This window comes from Thalia democratica, chromosome 6 (assembly GCF_965202585.1).
Source record: "Thalia democratica chromosome 6, ktThaDemo2.hap1.1, whole genome shotgun sequence".
Classification (NCBI taxonomy): Eukaryota; Metazoa; Chordata; class Thaliacea; order Salpida; family Salpidae; genus Thalia; species Thalia democratica.
In genome coordinates this window covers 12,081,092-12,100,228 of record NC_139170.1, presented here as the reverse complement: position 1 = coordinate 12,100,228, position 19,137 = coordinate 12,081,092, and the positions used below count along the sequence as shown (strand labels likewise).

Genomic DNA, 19,137 nt, shown 5'->3' with positions numbered 1-19,137 from the left:
TTTGCTAATGTAAAGTCTAAAATGCTAAAAGTAGTCAAGCTAAACGTAAATTAAATAAAAAGTTCTTTTTAGTTTTAAACGGCCGAGATAAAAGCAATATAGTAAATAAGTGATAATAATACAATTTTTATTTTTTTTTAACGAATTTATTACAAACTGTATGGTTGAAGCAGAGTCTTATGAATTATAACTTCCTACTAAGCAATTATATTGCTTAAATTAAAAACAATTACCGGCAAAATGCCCATTTCAGCTTTACTGAAGTACGGAATTTTGTCATGATAGACGTCTTCAATAAACTTTTCAAGATCATACTCTTTATGAGCTTCAGGTCCATCTAAAAATTTTTCATTGTAAACACTTTGATAAAACAATACAACCTCTGGCTTCATTATTAAAAAAAAGGTACTCGAAAGTAAAGCATAAAAGTTATAAAAGCAGCGTTCAAGACTAACTACTTTAAGAAAATTGAGCTGAAGTCGTAGGCTTACGAATAAAATCAATATAAAAAACACCAAAACAGTTGGCTCAAGTAAAAAAAAGCTCTTCATGGTTTTGGTAAATTTTAAATATTTAGTTATGTAAGTGTTATAAATAGCTTGAACCAACAAACCCACCGATTAGGGTCTAGCTAGAGGTACAAAATAAAAATAGGGTAGTGACATAAAAGTTTACATAAAGGTTGAAAGTTAATACCTCAATATATATTTTGAATTTAAAAAATATTTTGTAGTGACTATATCCTACTTTTAACAATTAAAAATTATGAAATAGCTGAATAGGTACAAAATGTGAATATTTTATGAATTTTAGCAATCAGTTTAAATTAGTTTCACTAAAACTTAATGCAGTTTAAAATTTCTGGCTTTATGTTCTATTGTAATATAGGTAGAATTGTTATTTTTTAAATATTTTTTAAACGGCCTTACTTATTCTTCATTTTTTTAAATGTTTTAAGAAATCTAAATTAATTAGTGAAGAAGTGAGTCAATTTTAAAAATTGCAGTGTACTATATACAAAAAAAAATAAAAAAAGGGAAAACTTTACGTTTAGAAACCATAATAGACGAATAAAGAAGAGTCAAAATGAATTTAGTTATTTCAAATTTATTTATCATTTCTTTGTATTTATATTATTTTTTGCATTACTGATTTCGTTTTTTTTTTTTTTATTATTGTGTACCTGCACATGATCAATTTTTTATCACAATACGCATAGCCAGTTTTTACTCATAACGGACCTATAATTACTTTTTTTAATTTATTAATTTTAAATCACACAATTTTTTTGAAGCTTGTTCAAGAAGTTGCTGAAATAATTTAAATAGTGTAATAGTAACAGACTACAATCATCTTACCTTTATACATCAGTAAACAAATTAGTATTTCATTATTAAATTATATGATATAAACATTAGTTAAATAGGTTAAAAAGACTTAATTGTGTCTATGAAAAAAATAATCATTTGTGTCGACAATATGTTGAAAGTAAAAAATTATAAAAATCTTAAATGCTCAAAAAATATTTAGATTTTTTTTACATATCAATTATTTTTAACAACAACAAATTTAAACTGGAAGAATATATTTTCAATTAAACTTTATATCAATTATCCTTTTTTTAAATCTAACTCATTTCAGAAAATTTCTTTTCAGGAACAACAAAATCGTAGGTATCCGAGTCGGAATAATCGGAACTACTCAGTGACCCAGAACTTGATGTGGAATAATCATCAGATTCTTTGAAGTCCGACAAGCCTCCTTAAATTAATTATACTTATGTTTAACTTCTTTTATAAAAAATTAAGAAACTTTTGCTAGTTGTTTTATTTAATTACCATTTAATTTGCTTTTTTAATTACTTTTATCAATAACTTTAAATTTATAACTTTCTATTTCAAATTTGAACTACCTTATAACTCTTAAGTTTTTTAGTTCGGTATGCTTATAATTTAAATAAAAGTAAAACTTTACTTCGTAGTATTTTATTATGTTGCTTCAACATTACTTCAACAAACTAATTAAATTTTTTTATAAATAAGTTCAATATAAGGTTAAAAAAACTAAAATAGAAATACAATCAAATCAGATACTTTTTTCAAACATAAAATAAATAAGTTATACTTAAGTTAACGTCAAATTAAGATTTAATTGAAACTAAGTCAACAACAAAACGAAGATAAGGTAAAATTAACTTAAATTAAAATTAAATTAGTATCAAAGTATTTCAAAAAACTATTTTTTAAAAATGAAAATTACAAACAAAGAAACTAATAATGGAGATGTTAAAAACAAATGATTCTAAATTAGTTGAAGTATAATTTTTATTAGTTTTAAATGAAGTCTAACTTTTTTTAAGTAACTTCAGTTGAGCAAGCTTCATTTTGAGGGTGGCTAACTCGGAATCATCAGAGTCAGAGGAGTCCGAATCGGAACTACTTAGTGACCCACTTGATGATAAATAATCATCATACTCTTTAAAATTTGACTTGAAAAAGTCTCCTTAAAATTTATCATTTTTATAAGTATTCGTTTATTATTTTTAATTAAAAAATTTAAGTAAATAGTATTTTAAATGTATAAATAGTTGTTAAACTAGTTTATTAATTTAAATAGAAACAAAAATTACCGTACGTAAACTTACATTTAAAACCTACTACGGTTTTTAATTAAAGTTTTGAAAATTAAATTTTATGAAACTTTTTTTCTTTAATTTTTTAAGTATAAACCATAACTCACCCATAACTTATCAATACAACGGTCCTTTACAAAAGTTTAAACACTAAAAATGTATTCTGGAAAACATTTAATTTATATTCACTTAATAAGTATAAGCTGTTTAGTTTTGAAAACGAAAAAAACGACTGCTATCTACAAAATACTGTCGCATATGGCTGAGTGAAAAACGGACTTGTCCCTAAAGTTACAGAAGACAATTTTAAACTCTCATATTGTAAAAATGAGCAAAATACAACAGTAATTAGTTTTGCTTATTGTACTGTATTGTATAATACAAGCTCGATTTTTAAAGCTCGTATTTCTAACTTACTTGACTTATTTGCAACAGATTATATTGTTGTTTTTTTACAGCTAAACTACTACTAAAGCAGCGAAACATGTATAATATTTAACAAACTATGCTTTCCACTTCAGAAAAAAATGAATAAATAAGTTAAATATTAAAAGCTTAAATAAACATATAAGCAGAATACAAGTATAGCGTGTTTTGTTTAAAATATAATAAATAAAGAACCTTTGTATCTAAAACGACTATTACTGCAAATAAGTTTAAAAGCAAATGAATTCTTTAGAACTCCTAACAATTATAATAGAATAAGTGCAATTTGCAATTAAAACTAAATAAATTTAAAAGTTACAGTAGTATAATTCATTATAAACAGATAAAGTGATTTTGTAAAACATCTTACTAACTTAAAACAATTTAAAAAGCATTCAAACAGTTATTTATGTAGATCTTAAGTCCCTTAATTTTTTATTATCTCAGTTTAGTATCTAAGTAAATAAGTAATTTTAGTAAACTGTTTTTAATTAAGTTTGACATGTTAGTTTCATATAAGTTTATGAATAATACTGAGATAAAAAAAAACTAATACTTTTAATACCTTCAATTTTTTTATAACTAATGAATAAAACAAATACTAATAGAAAATATCATAAGCTGTATAACTTTTGAAAAGTAAACTGTATAAACATTAAATTATCTTTGTACAACAAAAAATTGACTTATTTGTTTATTCTAAGCTTCAAAAAACATACAAAACTAATCTTTTCTTAATTCAAATTTTTGTTATCGAAAAACTCATTTTTTTACAAAAACAATTTTGGTATTGTTAAATTGCCTAATAAAAAACTTTTTTAATCCATCAACTGACTTAATATTTAAACAGTCCGCTAAGCTGACAAGTGTTTAAAAAATACTAAGCTTTAATAAATTTTATTGCTAAAAAACTGATTTAAATAAACGTTTTTAGTACATTAATGAACAAGTTTACGTTTATTTTAGTTTCCGATAATTTGAGTTCTTTAACGAATGATAAGAAGCAATATCTAAAAAAGTAATATATTTGTAGTTTAATTATAAAGCTTTGGTCAAAAGTAAAAATTGGAGTTAAACATTTATTTAGTTATATAACAAAACACAATTTTTTACATATGTTTCCTATAGGTCCTATATATGGATTATATTTAAAAAAGACTTTGTTTTGTAACACACAACTTTTCAAAAAATTCAAGTTAAAAAGCCAAATAGATTTGAAAAACTTTAAAAAGCGCTTGTAATCTTGTACCTACAAGAGCACATGTTATTTTTGCAATAACATTTTACTCTCATAATCTTACCAAATAGTTATAAAACTGTTTTATTTTTCAAATACATAACACTTTAGATATGGCATCTCGATCATTATTTTGAGAATTTGAATTGTGGTGTAAACTAAAAAATTTAGTTTAAACTTTGTCTTTAACATACTTATGATAGTTTTTGACTATCTGTTTTTATCTACAACTGTTACTTTTGTTTAGTTTACCCATTTGTAAATTTATATATATTTTGTCCTATATTAAACTGATCAATACTGTTTGCACCTTGTAAAAAAGCTTAATAATAATTAAACAGGGTTGCTACTGACTTTTGGAAAATTTTCTCCAGAATTTCAAAATTTCTTTCAGGTTTTTAAAAGTACTTGGGTCCATTTTTAGTTTAGACCTAAGTTTAAGGTAAAAAACTGTGTTAAATAGTATAAAAAAATTGAAAAGATACTGTAAAGATACTTCAAATGTGTTTTTTTATAAAAAAATTTTGATGATGACAAAATTTCTTAACTAAATGATAGATTTTTTGTGTCAAATCAAAACTGTTTTACTTAACATGTAAAAACTATTTGAAATTCCAGGTTTCAAGGTCACAACCATGAATTTAATTTTTACCATTTTTTAGTCAATTTTCAACTTAATATGAAAACTTTTTACATCAGTCAACTTCATTAAAGTTTATCAAATACTTAATGCGTTAAATTAAATAAGAGTTTCTCAAACAAAAACTGCATTAAAAGTGGTAAATCCAAAATTCTCAAAAAGCTGTAGCAGTTCCAAAAGCTTTTTCAAATCCAAAAATCCAAGCTGAAGTTAATTTAAAGCATTCTAAATAAATTTAATAATTTTTTCTAAAGAAGTGTGTTTACAAAGCTTAATTTTAAGAATAACACTTTTTTGGTTGAAAAACAATAAAAAAAGCCTATAACAGCAATTAAAAATAAAAAAAAAACTTTAATAATGTTTACTTATTTATGCATTTTAAAAACTGTACTTAATACAATGAATTAGACAAAGTTAAATTAAACACTATATAATTAGCTTATCATTTTTTGTATGATTTTTTTAATTAGTAATCACTAAAACTTTACTTATCTTAACAGTTAAGTAAAATTTAACTATAGTTTTAAGTGGTTTCAATTTTATAACTTGAGGATTATAATTTACTACACTGTTGTTGATAAACTAAAAGTAACTAAATATTCCTTCAAATGAACAAAGGTCCTATTTACAGTTTAAAACTTTAATTATTTCAAATAAAATGTAAGTAGAAACAATTTAATTAGAAAATAAACCATAATTAAATATATTTAGTTTACTAAACTTTGAAAACTAGCAGGTTTTAAAAAACTATGTGGTACACTTAAACATTTAACTACAACTGCAGTATAAGTATGCTAAACTTGTTTTTTTTAGTATAAAAGTATTAATCTCATTTTATTACCAACATTTAGACCCTTTATAAGTTATAAGTTACTTAATAAGTTATAAATCAGGGGTCCAAGAACTTTGAGTGATGTAGCATATATTTTACTAATCTTGTAAAAAACTGATAAATAAATAGAAAAAATACTTAAAAAAATAAAATAAAAACTTTAATTTATAAAAATATTATATGATATTAGTAACAAAAAATATTTAAATGTAAATAAAACTAATAGTAAGATGGTATCAACATTTACTTAAGTTATAAATTTTAAATGTATAAAGTATTTTTTTTAATTTCTATGCTTTTATTCTTGTAGTCCCCTAAAAACTGCATTTAATTCAACCATTAAAAATTAATAGACTTTACTTTAGCAACATTTTAGCTCTTTTTAAACCTTAAGTTGTAACTTTCTTATTTAGATATGTTAATCAAATAAAATATTTTTAGCTTCAAAAAAAAAAAATAACTCTGATAAAGTTTAATGGTTTCAACCCTAGTAGTATAAAATTATCTTTATATAATAAAGAGTCAAACATTATTTTAGTCAAACGCCAACTTTTGAGCAAGGTTGAAATGGTACTTTAATCAAGTTGCTGAATAGTTGTAATGACTTTGAAACTATTAAAGAACTGTAAGAATTAAAACTAAACTTTTCAATAAAATACCATGATATGTGCAGGAATAATTTTTAATATTTTTCAAGTGCTATATTCTTAAAGTAAGTAAAATTTTCTGCTCATTAGCTTATCTTATGAAATAAATAAAAAAAAATCTGTAATAACAAAGTATTAAAAAAACCTTAAATAAAGTTTCAGTTCCTAAATCTATGATAGTGCATTATTCTAATTTGTAAAAATATAGTAAATTTTCAACTGAAAGAGTTTTACTAATTATGGCACTGCTACTTTTCTCTCTAACTCTATCTAAAGACTCAAAATGTTTTTGAACTTTGTATGACACCCAAATGAATTTCTAATTTAAAACTAGTACATAGCGAGCTGACGTGCAGAAATTGACTTTTTTGGTGACTAAAAATCCAACTAAGGACTTATTTGTTTTGAGCTGAGGTTCTTCCTGCAGGCTGCAGTAGTACTGCTTAAGTATGACTGGCAAAAGCTTGATGAATTGCTTGCAACCGCTAGATTTACACCTTACTCTTGTTATAGCAACCATGAGGGGTAAGTTTGTTAATGTACTGTTGAATGTTGATAATTAATATTTCTCAAATGCCTAAATAGACTGGACTGGATGAAAAAAAGGTCATAACAGTAATACTGCAGTCATTCTAGTTTTTTCTTTCAAACCTATGTTTTTATTTCTTTAAGTTTAATACAGGGGTCGGCAAACTGCGGCCCGCGGGCCAATTGCGGCCCGCGAAGGGTAAATCTGCGGCCCGCGAGCACGTTATTTTTTTGAATGGAATGCGGCTCGCGAAGGAAAATTTTGTGGCCCGCGAGCATGTAAATGTGGCCCGCTGAGCAAAAATATATAATCAAGTCAATTTTTTTTTTTGGTAAGTTGATTTAATTTGATTAGTTTGGTTTTAAGTCTCTGTTTAACATTTTAAATAATTAGAAGAAATTACTGCTTTAGTAATTTAGTTTAATAAAGTTTGAAAATGTGAAAAAGACAGATAAGCATTCTAACAGTATATTTTTCTCAGTTTCATAATAACTTCTTTTTTACAATAGCAAGTAATTATCTGAAAAAAGAGTGTAAAGAGTGCTTGAATATAATAAGTTAGCTATATAATACCTATTTGTTAAATAAACTAAATGCAAATGTTTTCTATTTCGTACAAAAGTAATGCACAGTAATTAACTAAAGTGTCGTTCTTTATAGCTTAGATATTCTTTTTAAATTTTTTTTATACCTAAGTTTCTTTTATAGATGTTTTATTTGTAAATTTTATATTTTAGTGTGCAAAAATTTAAAATAACATAGTAATAAGAAATAAGGTTTATTTGATTTTTGTTTTGACACATTTTAATTTTTAGGATATTTTCTCTACACTTTAAATTAATTTCTATGCAAACCAACTTAAAAAATGCTCATATTTTAAACCACTTTTTATTTAATACTTTAGTTAGTTTAAGTTTAGTTTATGCATAATTTTCTTAAATTGTTGTTTCTACATGTAGTATCTAAATTTGTACAGACACATTTAAATTAATATATATGACATAAATTAATATAGTTTTTGTTAGGTATACATTTTTCATTTTTCAAACATCTTTTTGTAAAACTAAATTAATTTTTATGCCTTGCATATCATTGCACACAATTGCTGTTTTTTGGAGCTACCTATTTAATATAAACTAGATTTAAGGATAGTAAATTTATTAAGTTTGTACATTGTAAATCAAAATAGTTTAAATTTAAGCAAATAAACTACTAAACATTGACACACACTTAAATTATCACTATTTGAAAACTTCAAATCTCAGGCCAACTAAGTCATTTTATAAGTTTTTGTATAGAATTACTTTTTGTATACAAAAATATCAGGAATGTTTTTGTTGACTCAGGCTGGCTTTTTTGCTTGAAAGAGTGGCAAATTAAACTTATGATGTATGTTTTGCTCAATCCACAGTGTTAGTTTTAGTTATAATATATGTTAAATTTTAAGTCTTGCAGCTGATAAAATTCTAAAAGTTATTAATATTGTTGTTAACATTTGAATATGAACAATCAGTGTTGCCGAAAAACTTAAATCCCGGAAAAGCTTTGAATTTGAAAAATTATGCTTAAAAATTCTGGAAAAAAACTTGAATTTGAGAATTTTTGAAAAAACCTAGAATTTCAAACAATTTTTACATGCAAAGTAATGAAATTTCGGTTTGACACAAAAAATTTAGCAAATAAACATTTTTTCATTATAAAATATATTTAAGTAGCTTAACAGTATTTTTTAATATCGATATATTTTTTAAGACATTTTTTAAACTTTATACTAAAAATAAAAGAAAGAATTGTACTTCTAAAAACTTTGTACTGGTTCATTGCACCTGTAGTTGTAAAATTTCACCGATTGTGTGCTTCGCGTTGGAACTAAACCAAAAATTCTAAAATGTCAAAGTTAGTAAAAACATCTCTAATAAAAATTATTAGATGAGCAATAGTTTTTCTATCAGTGCTCTAATGTTAACAGATTGATTAAAGTCCTAATTTGATTATGGGACTTTATAACCTTAATGCATTTCCTGAACACGACTTCTTGTTGTCGTTGAAGAAATAAACAAAAGTTTTTCATTACCGCCAACATAAATTCTTTAAAAAGTTTTCAATTATAAACGGTATCTCATTTTAAGTAATAAATTTTGCTACTTAATAACTTGCCTTAACGAATTTTTCTGATAATTCTGTAGTTACTGAAGATAATCATGTGCTTTGTTGGAACTGACTTTGGTGATTTGTTTTTTTATTGTTTCTCGCAATAACTCCTAACTAAAGTTTTTTTTTTTGTAGCTCATCTTATATTTTACAATAACTATTTTTAAATGCAATATTCTTATTGCAGATAAAGAATTGCTATAATGCCTTATAAAAAATTAGTCTTTCTACTTCGCAAATGACTGAATAAAGTTTTATACTTTTCTTAAATTTATTTAAAAAACTTAATTGTCTATTCCAGCTAACTTATATTTTTTTGGCAAGTAATTTATTTACTCTTAACAACCTTCTTTATTTCTTTATGTTAAGAACTTGATTTTAACTGGGTTGCTACACAAAAAGGCAATTTTAAAAGCTTGAAAACTCAGGTTTGTGTGAAACTTTTATTTCAAACACTTTAAGAAAATCTTTTTATTCTCAGAATAGTTTTTATGACTGTAGTGTAGTAAACTTATTGTAATTTTTTCTTGTTTTCTTACACTTTTTGATAATGATGATATTTTAACAAGATATTTAAGCTTTATTAACAACTATTTATTAGCTTTTTCAACTTTTAATAAACTTAGGCTTGTTTGATACAACTCTGATATTTTGCTTTAAAAGTGGCAACCATGTAAAAGACTAATCAATCATAAGATATTTTATTAAAGTATAATGTTAAAGAATTTGTCTAGCTTTCTGGAATGCAGGTATTAATTTTATAAAGTTAAGTAATTACTAATTTTTTTAATGAATGTAAACTGTTTAACACGCAAACACTTTTTTTGAAGTAAATGTTCTGAGAAATATGAAAAAGGGTTGATTAATGACAATATATAAAAGTAACCCAAAAATTGTCTTTCAAGTTTAGTTTTTATAGAGAGTTAGGATGTAAGTGAAATTACATCAGTTTAACTTATTAAGTGCTTATGAAAGTACATAGTTTATTAACACTTAAGTATGTTAGTCAATGTAAATTCTATTCTATCAAATATTAATTTAAATAGGCATTCTATATATACTTAAAAGTCATTTAAAATAATAAGGTGAACAAAAGTAAAAATTTTTTCTAGTGTAATTAAAACTAAAACAAAAATATTATTCAAGTGTCAATAAAACTAAAACTGCGGCCCGCGAAGACTTTGGAATTTTGAAATTTGGCCCGCGACCACCAGTTGCCTGCCGACCCCTGGTTTAATAGAAGCTGAGCTGTGTGAGTTTAAATCAGGGCTTCCTTAACTCTTTTTTATTAATAGCCTCTTTCAAAAAAGTAATAAAATAACCGCTCACATTTGTTAGATCCTGTCTTTCATTAGTTAATTACAAATTATCCTACACAAGACGTACAAAGGTATCCAAGTGGTGTGCGACTCAGTAACCGTAAGGTTTTTCGTGCACCAGGTTCTTGGACTAAAACTATTTAAGCGTTTTTTTTTTCGTTCAATAAAAAATGATTCAAAGTAATTGAGAAAAAAATAGTTAAAATGGCAAACAGAACCTATGTTTTAGTTAATCCTAAAATTCTCTTTACGTTGAAACCAATACTCCAACGGTCAGGAAAAGACCCAATGTTACCAGAAGAAAAAAATCTTGTAGTCTAGAAGTTTAAATGCTACCATTGAAATAGCTACATTGGACAAACTTCCCGTCACCTAAAAACAAAAATAAAAGAGTATGTTCCAAAATGTATTATTTCGTACATCAGTGACAAAAAAGATAAAAAGAAAGTAACAGTCAAAAACGCGATGAAAAAATTAGCTACAGATGAACATTTAGTAAACAACACTTGTTGTGGAAACAATTTTGATATTTCAAAAAATTTAGTATTATGAGACATTGTTGAAATACCTTAGAATTATTTCAGTAAGCTAGAACTTAGAAGCCATTCTAATACATTTAAATAAACCTAACTTATGTAAAAAGAAAGAATTTGGTTACACTTTAGCTTTATTTACTTAAAAGCTGTTTAGTGTTAGTTTAGTTTTCAATTTTACTTATGTTGATTACGCTTAAATCTAATTACTTGATTAACTAGTATTTTATGTAAATATTTTGTTTGTGATTTATCTTAGTTTATTCTTTCAATTGTGGTTTCCCTGACGAAAGTTGATGAAATATATTGGAAAAGAAAAAAATTGAGCAATCTTATTTATTCAGTAAAATTTAAAAACAAGCCTGATGTTTACGCTGTTAAAATAATAAACAATTAATTTTGCGCCGCCATCCTATTTAACGCCCCTAATAGCTAAAGTAACTTCTAAGGCAGCGATATTGTTCATTTTGGGAAACCAAATTTTAAAAAAGTTAGTTTTTTTTTAGTTTAAAAGTTTTCTTGGACAAGACATTAGTCTGATTCTGTATTGTGTCTCACGATAACTAAAACCTTTTTTTTTTTGTACACCAGCTTCATAGACAGAGTAGGTATACTTATATGACATTCGCGTCAAATATTTCTAAACACTTACTTTTGATGTTAAAGTATTCAGACACTTTTTAAAATCCTTAAAATCAGAAATTTAATTTTTTTAAAGATAGAAAAAAAATACTGGTAAAAATTTTGAAATCGATCAATGTTTATATATTTTCAAATTATTTACTTCGAAAATTGCTTTTTAGCATTTCAAATACGAATATGAATTGTTTTTAAAAACCACAGTATAAAAATAATAGCAGCATTTAGAACACAGAAAGTCTCTAAATTTTTTAATATTTTGAGCAAGAGTTCAGAAATATTTGACGCGAATGTCATACATAAGTATAACTTCTCTGTAGTCCTGAGCATCTCCTATAGTGGGGAGATATCACGTCAAATATTCAGAACAGTTGCTAATCACAAAGGGCAAGATAAACGCAGATAAAGATAAAAAGTTTTAATCATTTGCATCATTAACAACATTTTCAAAACTCCAACATCGAAAACAACTTTAAAACTTATAAGATGTGCGCACTTTATAGTTTAAATTCAATGCTCATTAAAAATAAAAGTAAAACTAAATACAAAAGTACTTACGAATGGAAAAGTAGCTAAACTTATAATACATTAACTCAAATTTGAATTTGAATTTGGATAGCATGTTTTTTATAATTTTGTATAACTAAGTCATAATTAATGTTAACAACAAAGTTTTTATCAGTCTTCAGAACTATTTACTATTCATTCAACATTTTATAAATAATCTAGTAAGCTCGAATTGATTAAAGTCTATAAAAAGTTTTTAGAACAAAAAACATTTTCATTTTAGGTTACATATAATATTTAACAATCATAGAGTTAATTCTAAGAATAGAATATTAAATAGGTATTTTTATTTAGATAAAGTTTTACAATTTAAAATTAAATGTAGTCACTCTAAAGCTAAAACTTTTTGTTTTTTTTTTGTTTACTTCATATATTAAAAAAAACCTATAAACAGTGCTAAAATTTGATAAGGTTTCAAAGACTGTTTTTTTATGTTTAAGCTTAGAAATTCCATCTAAAATTAAATTCTGTTACATGCTGTTCAATATTGTCTAAATTAGTTACTTTAATATTTTTTTTTAATATAAAAATCTATTTTGAAAAACAAAAGGTTTTGAAAATATTGCTAGTTATGACTTTGTATCAAGTTTGAGAATAATGATTAGTTTACATAACAGTATGATTTTGTAGAATATTCTACAAAAATGTCTTTAACATGTATGAAATAAAAGAGTGTTTTTAAAAGTTATAAAGAACCAAAAAAAAAAATATTTTATAAGCAAAAATTTTAAAAATGAATATTAATAAAGATAAAAACAAGAGTTACCAGGAAACAATTCGTTTTTAAATATCGTCCTAACTTTTTAAAGAGAAAATTGAGCTTTAAGTTTGTGATTAAAAAATAAACAAAGAATCTTAAATTCGCTTTAGTGAACTGCTACAATTAGTTAGTTATATGTCTGATAAGTATGGTACAAACCAAACTTGCAAGAACGAACTATTTCTAGTTCGTGCTGACATTTTCTCTTAGCTGCCTTTAAAAGCAGAGCCATTTTTCTGGGTATAGATGTTTAGAAAATCTTCTTTTGAGATCTTAACTTGTCAAGAAAAATACTTAAATGATTTATAAGTTATCGAAGCTATAACTTTACAGCTGCTAGATTTAAGACATATTTAAATTCTAGTATTTAATCCTGGTAGTCTTCAAACAGTTAAAAGAAACGTTTATACAGTGCTCGGAAATCTTTATTTTCGCCAACCCGGGTTATTTAGAAAAATATTTTAATGCTTAGGTCACAATTTTCCCTCTCAAACGTGTAAACTTACTTCAAGAGCCAACTGAGTATGAAGAAGGTTGAAATTGTATTTATTTATATATTACTGATAAATAAGTTTAGAAGTTGAATATTTAACTTATGCACACAGTAATAAGTGCTGCGTGAAGTTTTTGTAAATAAAAATTACTCTATGCAGTTTGGTATACTTCTCTTTATGAAGTTTGGTCAAATATGTTCAACTAGGTGGTAAACCTAGGCAGTTATTTTACTATTTAATTTGAAAGCTATTTTCACTTTTTAATTTTAAAAATTGAGTATAAAGTTCTATATTGAATTTAACTCATTTACTAGGTACCAAAAACACCTAACTTGTATCAAATAAGTTTGTCATCTTCTATTCTCTGAGTTCAAGATCTCTGCAAGATCAAAACCAAGTGGTTGACACCTATAAATCTTAATTCCAAATTATATAATTTTATGTTATTGTATCATGAATATCAAACACTTGCAAATTGAAGCTCTATTAAGTTATAAAGTTTGAAAGGTGTTCAATACAAAGTTATGGTACAAATTAAATCAGAATGCAATCTATTTTTTTACATGGTAATAAGTACTATTATTTTTGTACTAATATTACATAATCTCACATGCTTACATTAGTATTAATAAAATTGAGTTATGATTAGCTCAACAATAATTTTCATATTCTCAAAATTTACTGTATTCTTACATACAAAATTTGCTATACCATGCTATAAGTAAAAATTTTCCCTCTACTTTTATTTTGAAAAATCGGTTCTAAAGTATGTGTATTTTCCATCTATTCTTCCTAAAAGATTTACTGAAAGTAATCTAGGAAGAATTTTATAAGTTACACTTATTCCTGTACACTTTCTTCTGTCCATTTCAATAACTTATATCTAATAAACATAATGACTCATATTTTACTAACAATATTTATTATATGATAAAAATATATTGTGGTATTGATAGATAATTTTAATTCTGTGTTTAAATTTGTTAAACCAACACCAGTTTGTAATTTATTCACTCAATAGTATAGAAAGTGCCCAGGTCATTATGATATTAAAATAGAGTATAAAACAAATTATAAGTATTCAGTGAACATTTATTGATGTAAAACGTATTTGTCAAAACAAAAATAACTAAATTAAAAAAGGACCTAAAAACCTGTACAGATGTTAAGTAGTAGCAAAAAGACATGAATAACATAGTTAAAACTTATAACCAGTCAATGTATTTTGTTAAACATATATGATAATGAGAGTTGGTCAAGGGTGGCATCAAATAAACTCTCAAGGATAATAACCTCCTATGAAGCCAACTACCTGCTGCTGCCCTTGAATTGAGCTACTGCTCATGTTATAGATCTTAAATTAATAATATACTGCATAGATACAAAAAGATATTTGAAACCTCATTGAAAAATAATCTATTTAAGATTTAATAAATTCATTTTCATAATTTCTCCACCTGGCAGAAACTAAATAACTACTTTTATTATGCCCTTTTACTATTTAATTACTCATTTGCTTTTTTGTCCCCTGATAGACAGGAAATGGCACAATAAGATGGCATACATTTGGTTCTTTAAAAAATATCCATCATTAAAATTTTATCATCGGGTATCAAGCTGGGTACTGTAAATTACGTGAGAATATTCTTTAATATCAGAAAATGTATTAAGGCCATAGGGGGGGTAAACCATGTTTTTTACAAGTTGATCTTATTTTAAAGAGTTTTTTCTAAGCTTGAAGATGCTTTTTATCATTTTAAAAAATTCAATTATTTTTTGAGATATGACTAGTCAAAGTAGGGCTGCATAATAGGTTCCCTATGGAAAGGGAAAACTAAAACAGTAAAAAAGACTTCTATTTAAAATCTATCTCCTACATTTTTCAAGCGATCTTCTTCCAACTTTCACAGTCTAATCAATACAATAATAAAAAACAAATGTTACTTTGGAATTTAAAAAAAAATTTATAAAATTATAACTATTTTGAAAAAAAACACTTTTTTTTAATTATTGTGATAAAATTTTATTTTTTACATCATCAAAATTCTAAAGTAACATTTTTTTCTTTTAATATAAGGAACATTACCTGAAAATTTGAAAAAGATTGCTTGAAAAATGAAGGAGGAGTTAGATTTTTAGTGAATTTTTAAATTTTTGAAAAAATTGACCCCAAAAAATTGCAATCCATACGTTTATATCGGAAACTTTTTACAAAAAGTAAAATATATCAAAAGTTAAATGATATTTTTGAATTCTATAAAAACAGGCTTGTAGTTTGTATTTAAAGCTTTCATATAAAAGCCAAAGTTAATTTTTGTAAAAAAAATGTTGGACCCCCTATGGCCTAAAAAATGAAGTAATTAAAGTAAAACCATCTGTAAAGCATTAACTTGTAACAAAAAATAACTTGTATAAAATTAATTAAAATTTAAACCCACAAATGATCGAGATGTTTTATTTATTAATTAAAAATTAATCATTATCTACTTAAAATAAAAATAAGCTCTAAAAAAACTTATTTTTAATAAAGTTAACATAGTTACCACACTCAATAACCAATTTTGAAAAACTCATGCTAGTTAAGGTATATTATCTATGTTAAGGCTAGCTATTTTTTCAGAATTTCAGGCTAATTTCTTATCACATAAAACCTTTTTTCTTGTATAATGAAATTTTATAAGTCCATATTTTACTCTTTTAGAATTTAGCTTTGATAAGTAACATTGTTGCCTGGAATCCAGGAATTTGACAGTTTTGGCTAAAAATACCTGGAATTAATAAAATCTAGTATTATAAACAAAAATAATTATTAGACTGGGAGTTTTAAACAAATTTTTACATTTTAATAGTTAAGTATGTGTAGACACAAAATATCTGTTGTTTAGACCACCAATTTTTTTAATTTAAACACATCTTTTGAAGCCTTCCGATATCTTTTAGATGTTGTTATACTACTTAACACAGTTTTTACCTTAGACTCAATTTAAAACAAAAAATAGAGCCTAAAGTGTGTGATTACAAAAACCTGAAAAAAATTTTGAAAATCTGGAAAAAATTTGGCAGCCCAAGTAGTAATAGTAATTTAAATTTTGGCTGTTACTACTTTTATTTATTTCAATTTTAAATTTAAGTCTAATTTTACTTAGACTGGCTATTTGCTTCAAGAAGTGGCAACCCTCAAAATTTTTAAATAAATTAAATTTGTACTGAAAAAAAAAAGGTGAATTAAATGTTTAAATTTATATCTGTGCACATTTATGTGTTAAAATATTCAAGTATGTGTATGTACCTTGATTTATCAATTACAAATGTATTCTGTCTTTTCAGAATCATAAATAAAAAACAAAAATGACTGACGAAAGAACCTTCATTGCTGTCAAACCAGACGGAGTACAACGTGGACTCGTTGGCAAGATCATCCAAAGATTTGAAGATAAAGGCTTCAAGATGACAGCCATGAAAATGATGACTGCCAGCAAGGTTGCTAATTAAAAAAAAATAGTTGATAAATTATTACATAAGTCATGATTTTTTTTTACTTTTTATTAAAATTTTACTTTTTAACAAAATATCTTTTTTACTGTTATTCTTTGCAATATATCTCTACTAAAAGTTGAATTATTTTACAAAAGTATAATCAATATTTAATATAGAATTTATTTATAATATTGATTTTAAGTTTTATATTAGATGATGTTAATTAATCATCACTTAGCAGTGTGTAGCTTTTTAATTGATAACACCAGTTCTCTGATTCACAGGAACATCTTGAGAACCACTACGCTGACTTGAAAGGCAAAGGTTTTTTCCCAGGTCTGATCAAATACATGGGCAGTGGACCAGTTGTAGCCATGGTATGGCAGGGACAAGGAGCTGTCAAAACTGGACGCCAGATGTTGGGTGCCACTAACCCAGCTGATTCCCTCCCAGGTATGAATATTTTATTACAGTTTACAAACTTGTTTAAGAAATAATAAATGCATTAATACATCTGTTTTTTATGGACTAAGCTTAAATTTGTTACTTCAATTTTGTTGGTTTCCTAAAAATTAATTTTTATTACTATTAATAATTCCGTTTTTAGCTTAATCAAAAATATACAGTGGTTTATATCATATGTTGTATTTCCTTTTTAAATAAATTTTAATAATTATTTATGAGAAATCAGTGTTGTTATGTAACTGAATTATATACACTTTTAACAATATGACTGTTGAATGGTAACAAAAAAATTTTTGGTAATCAAGTATGAAAGATCAGCACACATAAGTTTTTTTTTGTTGTGATATTCCTAACTTTTAACTTTGATACCCAATATTAATTACCAGGGCCAAATAAGTAGGCTAAATTACTACCTGTAATACTAATGTTGTTATTACATAAAATATGATGTTATTTCAATTTTAATAACATTTTAGTTGCGAATATTGAGATAATTAAATTATTTATTAAAATGTGTACAATTGTCTTTGCTTGTTTTGATTTAATTAATTTATATATTTCAAACTAGTAAAACTTTGCTTAAATGGTACAGCTCAACTGATGAAGTTTTATTAACTGATTATTACTAACACTGTTAATAAAACTTAAAGTAAAAAATGTCGTTTTAAATTGAAATAACATCATAGACTTGAAGCTTTACAGGTAGTAATATAGTCAATTTATTTGACCCTGGTGTTAAGCAAATAAAGAAATAATGAATATCAATACTAAAAACAATGAATATCAAAATGAAATGTGTGCGGACATTTTGTACTCGATAAACTTTTTGTTTTTGTTAATTTTATTTCTAACTATTTAAAAAGACAATTTTAAAATATCTTGTTGTAAAATGTATAAAAAATATTCAGCAACAAAAAACGTATTGAAAAATATCAACTTTAAACAAACTTGTATAATTTGTTGTATATGTTGTATAAATTGTTGTATAATTTTTTTGACAAATAGTTGAATCTACTACTATCAAATTGTTTTATTCCACTAATGAAACAAAATTAGATATTAAAATAAAAAATTATTAGGAGATCAATTCAATTTTGATAAATGTAAATGTAACTTTTACGAATAACATGATTAAAGACTTTTTTATGTCAACTTAGTTTTGTGAATTTGTTTAATTTTTTAAAACAATTTGTATCATTTATTAAGTTCTTTCATGCTTGAAAATTTTCAAGATTCTAAATAACTACGGACGTGAAACTATATTTCGAACTATCCTATTATTAAAGCAAATAAATTCATACAACGGTTTTCTATAACTCAAGTATAATAATAACAGGAACCATCCGCGGAGACTTCTGCATCCAAGTCGGCAGGAACATTTGCCACGGATCAGACTCCGTCGACTCTGCCGAGAAGGAGATCAAACTGTGGTTCAAACCAGAGGAGATCAGCAGTTACACATCGTGCGCCAGCGGCTGGATCTACGAATAAATTAGATGAATAATCTGTAGCTTAATTTTGTTTTAACATGTAATGTATTGGTGCATTTCCATTTTAAATAAATCATCAGTAAATCATTGTGTTTTGTTTATACTTGATCTTGTATAGAGTTGTTTGTCATACTCATACATTGTTTATAATCAAGTAGTTAAACTTAACTTGAATTTTTTTAGCTTCTTTTATAATGTCTCTGCCTTTAAATGCATAAAAAAATGTGTTACTAAATTCCAATTGCCAAAAAACCTGAAATTTCGAACAATAATCACAGAAATTTTGAACTATTTTTATG

General features: G+C 25.1%; 1 protein-coding gene across 1 annotated transcript; it reads left to right on the top strand.

Moving 5' to 3' along the window:
- Positions 1–16,737: 16,737 nt before the first annotated feature.
- Positions 16,738–18,925, top strand: LOC145839451 (nucleoside diphosphate kinase B-like). Its single transcript, XM_082947020.1, has 3 exons — positions 16,738–16,886; positions 17,168–17,336; positions 18,685–18,925. The coding sequence occupies exons 1-3, from the start codon at positions 16,755–16,757 to the stop codon at positions 18,837–18,839; spliced, it is 456 nt and encodes a 151-aa protein (XP_082803146.1). The 5' UTR covers positions 16,738–16,754; the 3' UTR covers positions 18,840–18,925.
- The last annotated feature ends 212 nt before the right edge of the window (positions 18,926–19,137 follow it).